General features: G+C 33.2%; 1 protein-coding gene across 6 annotated transcripts in view; it reads right to left on the bottom strand.

Moving 5' to 3' along the window:
- The window catches only part of HEATR5A (HEAT repeat containing 5A), a 216,380-nt gene that overhangs the window by 126,113 nt on the left and 76,983 nt on the right, over nucleotides 1-13,284 (bottom strand). For all 6 annotated transcript variants that reach the window (XR_013162228.1, XM_077127002.1, XM_077127001.1 and 3 more), the window contains exons 11-13: nucleotides 11,135-11,246; nucleotides 5,711-5,863; nucleotides 4,863-4,962 (exon numbers count right to left, since the gene is read on the bottom strand). Coding sequence is in view for 5 of the 6 variants with exons in the window: in XM_077127002.1 (XP_076983117.1) it covers nucleotides 4,863-4,962; nucleotides 5,711-5,863; nucleotides 11,135-11,246 (365 nt within the window). In the remaining variant the exon portion in view is untranslated. The remainder of the gene's footprint in view (nucleotides 1-4,862; nucleotides 4,963-5,710; nucleotides 5,864-11,134; nucleotides 11,247-13,284) is intronic.

Here is a 13,284-nt window from a genome sequence, read left to right as displayed (position 1 = left end):
AAACGAGGCTTGCATTCATGGCAAGGCAGAAGTAATAAAATGAGGCCTCTTGAAGGAAGTTAAATTCGTCCCAGATCCTGGCAGAGGCAAAGACACATCAGATTAAATCCAGATGAAAAGAGAATTAGGGAAGTAGAACAAAAAGCTGAATTATCTAGAATGCAGCAGACAGGGAAATCAATAATAAGAGAAAGAGATGAAAAACAAAACAAACTATGAAAGATGATGTGGAAAGGCCTAAAATATGTCTAACCAGAGCCCCCAAAAAGGAAGTTTTCAGCGAATGGAGAACAGGCAATATTTAAAGACACAGCTAGTTTTCCTGAAGTATTGAAAGATATGAATCCAAAAATACATACCAAGGAGAATAGCTATCCATAAATCGCCAGTTAAAAGATGGACTATCAGAGTCAATTTTTAAAATCCCAACTATGTGCAGTTTATAAGAGATATACCTAAAAACACAGTGACATTGTAAAAAATATGCCACACATGTACTAAGCATAAAGATTAAACTAATCAAAAGTGTTATTAAAGACAAAGAGAGGATGGTGGATGACAAAGCCACGATGATAGCAGAGTACTTTAACATGTCACTCTCAGTTACTGAAAAGTTAAACAGATAAAACATAGGAACTTAAAAAAAAAATCATATTTGCCATAGAGCAAATCTGTACAAATTTAAAAGGACAGCTAACACAGAAGTTATACTCTCACTATAATGCAATTAAAATCAATAAAACTATAAATTAAAAAATTAGTCCACACATTTAAAAATTTTAAAAAGGGCGGGCCACGGTGGCTCAGCAGGCAGAGCTCTCACCTGCCATGCTGGAGACCTGGGTTCGATTCCTAGTGCCTGACCATGCCAAAAATATAAAAAAGTACTTCTAAACAACTCAAAGAAATTATGATGAAAATTTAAAACTGCTTAAAACTGAAAAATGGAAATAATACATATTATTCCTTTGGGAACTCAACGTTTAGAAACTTAGAGGGAAATTTAAAGCCATATATGCTTATATTAAAAGAGAATTAAGATAAAATTCAATAAACAAAAGCATTCAAGTCTAGAAAAGCAACAATAAAAACTCAAGAAAGTGGAAAGGAGATAAAGAGCAATAACTAACGAAGTGAAAAAGAAATATAAACATTCTTTATTCTAGAGTAATGAAAATGTTCTAAAATTGATCATGGGGATGGGGATGTATACAGAACTATATGATGGTATTGTGAGTTACTGATTGCATACTTTGGATGTTATATACAGTGTGTGAATATCTCTCAATAAAATTGCAAGAAAAAAAAGAAATGCAAACATAATCAATTTGTTCTTTGCAAAGATTAATAAAATAGATAAACCTTTAGTACGATAGATCGGGGGAAAAAAGGGAGAAGGCATAATGAAAACATATTAGAATGGGAAATAGGACATTACAGATACAGTAGAGATAATGTGAATAGCATGAACAACTTTATGCCCAAACATCCAAAGATGAAGACGCAATAGAAAAATTCCTAGAAAAATGCACCTTGTCAATTTGACTTCAACCAACCAACCAACCAACCAAGAAACCCCAGAAAACAGACCTCAAATCATTAAAAAAAAAAAATTTAAGGAAATGGAATTTGTAGTTAAAATCTTTCCCACAAAGAAGATGCCAGGTTCAGACTGTTTTACAAGTGATTACTAACAGAATTTCCTGAGACAGACCACTCCAGTCTTAAATAAACTTCAGAGAACAGAATTAAAGAAACACCCTGCAACCTCATTCTTTGAGGCCAGGATAACTTTGATACCCAAACTTTAAAACAGCACTGCAAGAAAAGAAAATTACAGGACAATCACTGATGAATATATATGGAAAAAACAAACACTAGCAAATTAAATCCACAAGCGTTCAAAAAACAATTATGACTATACTTGGTTTATCCTAGGAATGTGACCAAAGAAAAAAATTGGTCAATGAAATTGTCATATTAAAGTTATCAGATTAAAGCATTTTGTAAAAATCAAAACCCATTCATGATCAAAAACAAAAAGCAAAATTTAGTCAATAAGCAATAGGTTACTTTCTTAATCTGAAAAAAAGAATCTCAACCAAGAAAAGCCTGTAGCACATATCATTCTTATTAATGAAACATGAGAAGCATTTTCTTTAACCACTTCTATTCAGTTTGAAATAGTTCTTCAATTAGTACATAAGGAAGTAGAAAAAAAATATTAATCAGTAAGTGTTATAATGGGAAAAATTCAGAATATACAGATAAATGTTTAGTATAGGAGAAATCCAGGAAGGTTGCTGGATATAAGATCAACCACATTTTTATACACAGTAGCAATAAAAAGAATATAATATTTATCTATAAACAAAATATCTTAATCTGTATATATAATAGCAACAAAAAATATAAAATACTGGGAATAAATTTAACAAGATATATAAGACCTTTATGTAGAAAACATTTACATTTCGTATGAAAGACCTAAATATCAGGAGAAAGGCATCGTGTCCACTGACAGATGATTGTCAGAAAATTGAAGATACCAATTTTCTTCAAATTTATGAACAGAGTCAATGCAACTCCAACTAAAATCTCAACAGTAGAGGATCAAAAGTACAAAATGGGCCAAAATATGCCTAAAGAAGAATAAGGTCAAAAAGCTTGCTCTGACACTAAAATTTAATATAAATTATTAATAAAGATGATGTGGTGTTGGCATAGAAACAGGCAAACACACCAGTGGAACACATTATAGAGTAAAGAAACAGACCATGTATATATGAGAATACAATCCATAATAGAGGTAAATGGCAAATCACTGGAATAAGTATGGGTTTCTTTAGTAAAGCATAAGACAACTGGTTATTCATATTAAAAAGCAAATGAAACTGGATCCCTAAATCACTTCAAACAGAAAAATCTATTCTAGATGGATTAAAGACTTAAATATGAAAGACAACACAGTATACGTTTTAGAGTAAAATATGAGAAAATATCTTTATAACTTTGCAGTAAGGAAGACTTTCTTAACACACAAAAAAGTACTAGTCAAAAAATAAAGTTAGTTAAACTTGACATTTAAATTAATCAAAACACCTGGAAGACACTTTATTTTAGCAACTAGCAAAAGATTAGTATTCAGAATACGTAAAGAATTTCTATGAATCAAAAAAAAAAAGGACAAACAACCTAAGAAGAAAAGGTTAAAGACATGCATAAATATGCATCTCACAAAAGAGAGAACACTAAGGATATTATATATGTATTTATATATAAATATATAAAATGATACTTAAACCATTAAGAATCAGAAATACAATTTAAAAAAGAACAAAAAACATGATGGGATACCCTTTTACATCTGTTAGATGGGCTAAACTGATGTCAAGTAAGTGCTGGTGAAGATGTGGACCTAAGGGCACTGATACACACTACTGGTAGAAATATGCAAGACCTTGGGAGAATTATTTGGTATTACCTTATTTAAAATACCTTTAGACTATCAATTTCACTGCTAGGTACATACTCTACAGACCCTCTGATACATGTATACCAGATGACATGAACAGGAATGCTTATATTATCTTTGGTTTTAACAGAAAAAAATTGAAAACAACCCAGAAGCCAAATGACAAAATAAGAAAAACCAAAATAAATGAATGGATTTACAAATGGGATGAAGTTTAGAAAGATAATGTCGAGTGGGGAAAAAAGCAAGTCCTAGAAACTTGTAGCACGATACAATCTGCCTCATCAAAACCAAGTAAAACTAAACAATGTACTGTTTAAGAAAACAAATATATGCAATGAAACTTTTTAAAATAGGAGAGTAATACCTATAAAATTCAAGATAGTTATTATCTCTAAAGGATGGCAGAAAGAATGACACTAGAGAGGAGCAGATAAGATAAACTTCAATAGCATCATTACTGTTCTAGTTCGGGGGTTAGCCAAAAGTGGCCCACTGCCAGTTTTTTATAAATAAAGTTCTTTTGGAAAAAAAACCACACTCATTCATTTACATATATATATATATATTTTTTTTTAAATACATGGGCAGGCACCCGGAATTGAACCCGGGTCCTCTGGCATGGCAGGCAAGCATTCTTGCCTGCTGAGCCACCGTGGCCCACTCCATTTTTCAAATTAAGTGACAGAGTTGAGCAGTTACAGCAGAGATTGTATGGCCACAAAGCCTAAAACATCTTATCTGGCTCTTCATTAGAAATGTCTACCAATCTCTACTCTAGTTATATTAGACTCACAGGTGTTCATTTTATTATCATGCATTATAAGATGCATACAAATACAACATAAATGTATTTTTCTATGTACATACAATATTATATCATAAAACACTTTTTCCAAAGACTTTCCCTAAACTATATATTTTATTAATCTGGAAATTATAAGTGCTCATGATATACACTGATTTCTTTCTATATTTTCTTATTTGTGTAATTCAAACTTCTGAAAAATATAAACAAAAAACTGTGAAACTTTTAATAGGCATCAGTTTCTTACAAAAACAGAATAGCACTTAGAAACCAGTAAAATGCAAATCCAAAAAGGTTTACAGGCTTAATTTTAATTTCTTGGTTAACTCTGACTGTATGGAAGGTACATTATCCATTAAGTAATTTTCTTTTCCTTTTAGTATATATTATACTTTCAAGATCCTGGCCTAAAAAAAAATCAGGCAACTAAATGATAGCCTTCCTCTACAAAAACAAAGCCATTCATTAACCACAGAAACTTACTTGGCTTTATTAATATTCTTAAGCAATATTACATAATCAGAGGGAAACTGAGTGTTTTTAAAAAGTTTTATCAAATCTAAGTAAGCCAATCCTTACTGAGTTAGTAAATTCACAGCACAAGGAAGTGGTGGGAGAAGATGCTGAATTACTTCCTCAGTAAACAGGTCACCACAGTGGGAAACAAAGCTCTTGATAGCTGAAAAAGAGAATAAAGTGTAATCAAAATGAAAAGAGTATTCAAATATGGTACAGCATTTCCATTTTTATTATAGGAATAAGAACCAGGCTAAAAACAAAAAATTCTTGAAACTTGAGCACAAAAAGGAACATGTGTATCCTATACCTAACCATACAAAAAAACAAAACAAAACAAAAAAAACAAAACCTCCCTAGGATCACTAAAAGAGACCAATTACTAAGTTAACAAAATGTTTGATCTCCTGGGGTTTTACTCAATCTTTGGGCTCAAAAGTAGAAGAAATTACTTCGACTCTCAAGTATGCCAGTTCTATAAACAAACAAAACCAAAATCAATGCCTCCTTGTCTATTCTATGGATTCCCACCCTCCTTAGTACAAATTTTCAGAGAAATACTAATTTTAATGGCCTATATATTGTACAGGGGCACAGCTTTTTGTCTAGACTAAATGGAAATCATGTGCACCCAATGCTAATTAAATCAAACTCCAGTATTTCTGAAAAAAGGAATGCCTACCTAAGACAAAGTAATCCTGACTTTTCTCAATTAGATTGTATCTAATAAATATGCATTATATTAAGAACACTAAACTTGCTTTATTATATCATATTTCAGTTTATCATTCCCAATTAATCAATTACGTTGTTAGAAAAATTACTAGGCAGATTTTTTCCACTTGTGTTGAGTAAGACAAGGGTGGGGAAAAGCCAAAGGAAAGGGAGAGAAAAAACTGAACTTATCCTACCACAGAGCGCACCAGCTCGTCCTTCCAAGGTTATCTGCCATGTAAATGAATCTCCTCGGCTCTTTTCTGTTTCTAGATCTTTAGGAGACACTGGAAAGACACACTTCCACAAGAGCAGAACTCGTGCAAGATGATGACTGACAACTGCGGGACCTGTAATTTATTCAACTTGTCACTTGTAAAAGAACCAAAGTCTTTCAATTTTTTACAATTTTAATCATTAAGCTGACACCTTCTTTCTTTTTTTTTTTTTTTTTTTTTTTTTTTTTTTTAAAGGAAAGACAGAGAGAAGGAAGGAAGGATAGAAGGAAGGAAGAGAGGAAGAAAGGGAAACATCTTTTTAAACATTTTCTTGTTTTATTGTATTTTGTTTCTCCGTTTTCGTTACATGGGCTGGGGCCGGGAATCGAACCGAGGTCCTCCGGCATAGCAGGCAAGCACTTTGCCCGCTGAGCCACCGCGGCCCGCCCGACACCTTCTTTCTTGAAATAAATACATTTTAATCCACTACTACAATACTTTGTCCATTTTCTTACCTTGTAGTTCCAAAAGAATCTACTATTGAATGAATTACTATCTGAATGCACAACAATATGGAGGAAAGAATATTGAAATAAAGGTAAGGCTTGGGCTCTAGTGTTAGCTCTTCCACCACAGCTAGGATGCCTTGGAACCCCAATTGTTGTTTCTGCTTACCTAAAAAATAAAGACTGCAGCACCTGCATTGCTTATCTCCAAGGATTTGTGAGCTCTAAATGATAAATGCACTTTAAAGTATTTTGAAAAAACTATAATGTACCACATAAGTGCAAAGTACCATTATGACAGTAACAAATAACATTGCATTCCTGATCCTGAAGATAATGCTAATTGTTATCCTGAGGATAATGCTAACTGATTTTGCTACAGACCAAAAATCAGATGTGATGAATGTGAATGGACTACTTTTTTTTTTAAGTTCTCAGAACAATATTAATAATTAAGAGATCATTAATACACAAATCCAGTAGTGAAAGGCAATGTACAACATTTCTCCCCAAGTAATTTTAAAGAAAATTCGGGGGTTACATTAAAATTCCCCTAAAAGCACTTCCTAGTTCTGCTGTATGTCTTTCTTCTGCAGTGTGGCAGCATAGTGTAGAGTTGATTAGGCTTTACAGGGAGACTGCATAGGTTAAGATCTTGACTCCCATATTTAGTAACTGTATAAGCTTGGATGAGTTATTTTAACTTTTTTGGCCTCAATTTCTTCATTCATAAATGGGGACAAATCACAGTACCTATTCATAGCATGGTTTCTGGGGCTTCTATGAATTTTTTTCTTAATTAACTTTACTCTTATTTCATTTACAATATAATCAATACTTCAACAATACAATAAAGTTACGTATTTCACATATTAAGTTGAGAACATAGACTGGCCCAAAATAGGTGCACAATTAAGGTTAAATGAACGAATAAATGCTATCAGAATCCCTGGAGGCATCTAGGACAGAAAGTGAAAGCTGCATATAGAAAAGGTAGAGGAAAAGGGGACTGTTAGAAACCCATAGTTTGCCTACCTAAAGGCCAGTCCTTGGCCAGACGGGAAAGAGAAGGGGGTGGGGCTAGTAGTTCCATGTTGAACTGGTGTCATTTTTTGTGTGTGTACGCAATTTTTTTTTTAATTAGAGAAGCTGTGGGTTTACAGAACAGTTATGCATAAAATAAAGGATTCCCATATACCACCCTATTACTGTCACCATGTGCTGGTGTGGTACATTTGCTACAATTGACGAAAGCACATTTTTATAATCATATTGTTTTAACTACAGCCCATGGTTTAATTTAGAGTTCATTGTTTGTGTTACACAGTTTCATGTAATTAATATTTCTTTTTTGCATGGGCAGGCACCAGGAATCGAACCTGGGTCTTCAGTATGGCAGGAGAGAATTCTGCCACTGTGCCACCATCCCCCACCCCCACGTAATTTCTTTTAATTGCTATTTCAATACTCTATATAACCTAACATTTCCCCTTTTAACCACAGTCAATATGTAATTCACTGCTGTTAAACAAATTCACAAGGTTGTGCTACTATTACCACTATCCATTACCAAAGCTTATATGAATTCATGTACAGAATACCTGGCTCAGGGCTAGCATTCATATAATAGTGGACATTATATAATTATCATTCAAAATTTTGCCTTAGTTGTATAGGAATAGGTGAAACTAATGGCAGAATGAAAGGACAATTGTAAGTAAGCCTTTATCTTTTTTTAAACTCACAAAATTTAGATTAAAAATAATTTCTCCATTTTTCTTCTGACTTGTGCCTTTGAATAAGAAACCATATGCTTATACTTAAAGCAAATCAAGCTTAATTCAATACTCCTTGCTCGCCAAAAATCATTAAAGTTGGGTTAAAAGACGGAAATAGGAATGGAGTAAATAAGAACAAGTGATAGTAAGGGGTTTACATGTGTGTGTTTGGGCAGACACACACAGATACATACAGTGGGTGTGGGAATAGAGAAAAGTACAAAAGTCAGACATCAAAAAACAGAATAAATGTGGAGTTTCTAGGGATAGCCACAGTTGAGAAAACTTTCATAAATATTTACCATTGTATCCTTAAAACACCTTACTATCTCAATAGTGGCCAGTGTAGTATCTCTTCCTTATGGGGATATCAAAATAATGTCATTTCAGAGACTTATGTGAACTAAATTATTAGAAATGAGTTTACATTTGCAAAGTTAAAACATAAGAGTATTTGCATTCAAGAACAATGTTTCTAACAAAAACACCACACACACACACAGGTTTTATAAGGCATCCACAGATACATGAAATGTAGACATTTTTAGGTGATTCAAAGTTGTTTAATATGGCATCAGATAATCAGATGCCATATTATCTGACATGGCAGATATTCTTAAGCAATATTACATAATCAGAGGGGAAGTGATTGAGTGTCCAAAGGAAAAAAAAAAAAACAGAACTATTAAACTTTACCATCTGGGAAACTCCAGGTACTCTCCTAACCAATGAGGACTCCCAAGCCCTTGATTTTGAGGCTTGTCATTTTGAAACTTATTTCTATAGTGCAGAAGCTAAAACTACCTATAACGAGGCCTAAGAGATGCTTTCTGGAAACCTCTTCTGTTGTTCAAATGTGGCCTCTCTCTCTTTAAGCTCCACTCTACAAGGAAAATCATGGGACAGGACATTCAGAGATGAAAGTTTCCTTGACAACATGGGACATGACTCCCGGGGATGGGCTGACGCTGGCACTGTGGGATCGATGGTACCTTCCTGACCAACAAGGGGAAAAGGTGTAACAAAATAAGGTATCTTATAAGGCTGAGAGAGTTCAAATAGAGTCAGAAGGCTATTCTGGGGGGCTACTCATGCAAATTTCAGTTAAATAATACTAACTGCCATAGTTTGCTAAACCCCAACCAACATCATTTCTCTCAACTCTTAAGAACACCTAGGGCTCAAACTGAAACTCTACAAAAGTTTCATTGCATTAAATTTGCTTTCCTGGAACCTATATTTCCAGAGGGTCCTTAGGCCAGATAAATCCTGAAATCCAGAGGGACCAGCCTCTTCAAGATCATCAACCAATTACATCCCTCTATCCTTCAGTGTTCTCAACATGAAAAAGTCAGAACAGGCATTGTCTAAAGATCCTACAGACTGGGAGAAGGATCAAAGGAGAAGGAGTTATAACAGAGAAAATAGGATTTAACAAATGGGCATGGCTACTGAATCACTATACTGATATTTCTTTTGGCCTCCAGTGTTTTGGAGCAGCTAGAAGGAAAAATGTGAAGTATTGGGATGGTAACCAGTAACTATGAAATTGTTCTGTAACTACTTGTTGAAGTGTACTTTGAAAATTATTGCTTTCTTTCCTTTGTATATATGCTACACTTCATAATAAAATGTTTAATAATAAACTGCTGTTCACATTCAAGGGATGGAACTGAATATGGTTTACTTGTGTTTATATTAGTTCAAAATAGTGAATACATGAAAAATAATGAAGGAAATTGTAAACGGTGAAGGGAATGGGGAAATAAAGCCTAAAAATACAGTAATTAAAATATTAAGCAAAAATGCTAATCCTTTATATATAATGATTATGAATATGCACTAAAATATGAATACTGGTTGGTTTGCTTTTTTAAACGAGAAAGGATCACTTGCAGTTTTCCTCCATTGGAACTACCTTACTTTGAAAGCTTCTGTTTATCAAATATTGGATTAATTAAATAATATATTTTCCCCTTTTCTTCATCAAGAATATGAAATGCATGAAAAACCTAGTCAAAAGCAAAGAAAAGCTTGGCCACATTATTCTCACTACATTGAAAATGATGATCTATGCCAAGGGTCAGCAAACATTCTCTATAAAAGTTAGAACATACATATTTTATGCTTTCTGAGTCTTTGTAATATTTACTGAACTCTGCCACTGTAGAGCCTAAGAGCCACAGACAGTACATAAACAAATGAGTGTGACTATGCTCTAATAAAACTATATTTATGAACACTGAAATCTGAATTTCATATAATTCTCATGTGCCACAAAATATTATTCTTTTTCCCCCCAACATTTAAAAATGTAACAACCACTCAACTCACAGACTGAATAAAAGCAAGCAGCAAGCCTGATTATTGCCCACTGGTCAAACCCTGATATAGTCTAATAAATCTGTTCAATAATCTCAAGAACATTATTAAAGTAGTATTTAATTTATGATTGTTTAATTTAATTTAAGCTCCTTTTAGATCAAATTACATCACAGATTATCAAATGACTTACTGGCCAAATCCAGGTAATTTGTATTATATCCTAGCAAAAACCTATATGACCACAAAACAGAGACTCAGAATGAAATATAGCTTTGATAAAATCATAAGATCAAGTTAAAAAATTACAGGAAGTGAATATAACAGTCATGACCATAAAATAATTGAGTTCTAATAAGGAGAATTCAAATGAGCCCCATTCTGTTCATTGTGGCCACCTTACTGGGGTTACCAATGCTCAAAACAATTATAGAGACTATGGCATGTTCTCTTGTCTATTCTTACTTTGTGGAAAGTCTTTTTTTTTTATCTGGAGATAAATGTGAATGATTTTTTTAAAAGTCAGAGTCATTCAGAGTCAGCCCTGAAAGACAATCAAATTGATTTATCCTACCGAAGGCACACACTGGTTTTGAAGAGAAACTCACAAGAGCTTTGAAAACATTTTGAGCAATGGAGTTAAGTATATGGCTTCTAAGGTGACTGACTAGTAAAAGAAAAATGTTTGTGTGGCTATTTAAATTCTGATGCATATTAAAAGTTAGTCTCCTCAAATCATAATTAGAGTACTTTACATTTAGAAAACACAAAGTAGTTTGTAGTTATGGAAACCTTACCTAGGGTCATCAGTGCACCAATCAACAACCATCCAGCTTGTGTGCGCTGAGATGAAAGGCGACTGTTTTGAGCAGCAGAACACAGCAAATCCTCTGCTAACGCCATTATAATCTATTTGTGATTAGAAGGACAAAATTTTTTTAAAAAATCAGTTTTAGATTACAGAACAAATGACATCAACTAATAATAATCTCTTGTAATAATAACTCTTACACATAATAAATGTAAGTGATAAAAGCCTATCATTCATGAAGATGACTATGGGATATCAAACAGGAAAGCAGAAAAAATTAATATTTCAAGGTTAAATACTGGCATATTGGGCAGTACATGATAAATTTAATATGTACTAGTTTGTAGAGCATATGTGACAACACCATAAGATTGCTGAAGTATGGGTGTACAGAATTTGAATTTATCTTTAGTATTAAGTAACTAGAAAGTATTAGCTCTGTAATTACCTGAAAAAAGTTTCAGTACAGGAGTTATAACTCCCATTTAAAAATCTGTCATACACTTTGATAACTGAGTGAATGAAAAGTATTTCTAAACGCAGTATACTACAGTAGGCAAAAATAGACTCACACTGAAATATGTTTCACAATAGAGTGGGATTTACTAAAATGTTACATAATAGGCAGTGTTATAAAATAACAGAGAGGAAAAAATTAGATATTATACATATAATAAGAATGTATGCTTCAACAGTTCAAAGGCCAGGACGCATCAAATACGACTGAGAAAACATCTCTGTTACCAATCACCTCTGGAAAAGCAGCAAGTACTATAAGCTGGCATATACAATCTGTGTCCCATAACTTGGCAATTTTCACTTTCTATTGGTCCAAATACCATAGAGTTGGGAGTCTTTTAATCTCTTGGAATATGGTTATGGACCTTACTGGTTTCTGATCTGCTAACGTCCCTACCAAGATTACTTGAATCAACACCAACTGCTTGAAGCTAGAGCAATCGCCATTTTCATAGTTCTGAGAGTATAAAGATAAGAAACTGTAACATGGAAGCACAGATGAAAGGAACTTGAAGATGTTATGGAAAGACAATGTGTCACCTAAGTTCCACAGGTGAAATCCCAAAGATTCCCAGAACCAATTAAACATATACTGTTTTTCTTTGATACTCCTAGTCGGCCTACAAAACACACTGATCAGACTGATGACATTGTTAGTTGCCAGCTAACCAATTTAACCAAAAAATCTGCCAACAAGATTTACTGTTCCCAGACTAGCAATAGTTAACTTTCTTTCCACCTCCTTTTCCTTTTTTATACAAATTCTATTTTTGACCTTTGATGAATGAAATCAATCTACTGATTGAGCTTCCTATTATATAAGTAATGGCATGCTAATAGTTAACTAAATGTCTTTAAGCTATTTGTGGTAGCGGTTACCCTCAGTTGGAATTTTAAAATCATTTATACAGAGAAATAGTACACCTATTGCAAGTTTCTTACACTATTAGTAGATTAGTGGTCTGTTTCAGGTATAATTTAAGTTATAAAGATTTTAATGAATTGATTTGAGAATGCAACACTGATTTATGTTATTTCTAAAGAGAAAGGCTACTGAATTTTAGAACAACTAACGTACTTACTACAAATCTTACTGCAGCCTAAATAGTCAATGCATAATACTCAAAAAGTGTGCACAAAACAAATCATTTAGGTGACATCATGACAAGTGAATATGACCTTAGAAATAAATTATAAATATGATACAGGAAATGAGAATGTTTTCTGCCTGAATTGAAGAGACCTGAGGCTATGAAATTTAATCAAATGCATGCAAAGACAGTTATTTACTTAGCAAGGTGTGATGTGTGTTAGTTCAGAATATAACTAAAATAATTAATTTAAACGAGTATCACCTCTTTAAGTTGTCAATCACCTTATTCCAATAGTGTTGTCAATACTCAACATACTTTTTGGAATGTATTTTTCTGCATAATCTAAATTATGGAGGGTATATGACAACACTCATTAATAATGACATAGGAGTGACAATAAGAAATAAAGGAACAATGGTGACTTATTTTTTATGAAATACTTAAATGCGTGTAAGGTCTGGGCTGAGGGCTTTCCTTGTCAAGCATTCTCTGACAACTTGTATTGTTATGCAAAAACAAAACA

This window comes from Tamandua tetradactyla, chromosome 14 (assembly GCF_023851605.1).
Source record: "Tamandua tetradactyla isolate mTamTet1 chromosome 14, mTamTet1.pri, whole genome shotgun sequence".
NCBI classification, from domain to species: Eukaryota; Metazoa; Chordata; class Mammalia; order Pilosa; family Myrmecophagidae; genus Tamandua; species Tamandua tetradactyla.
The sequence above is the reverse complement of the archived record's forward strand: the minus strand, read 5'-3'. Positions and strand labels throughout refer to the sequence as shown.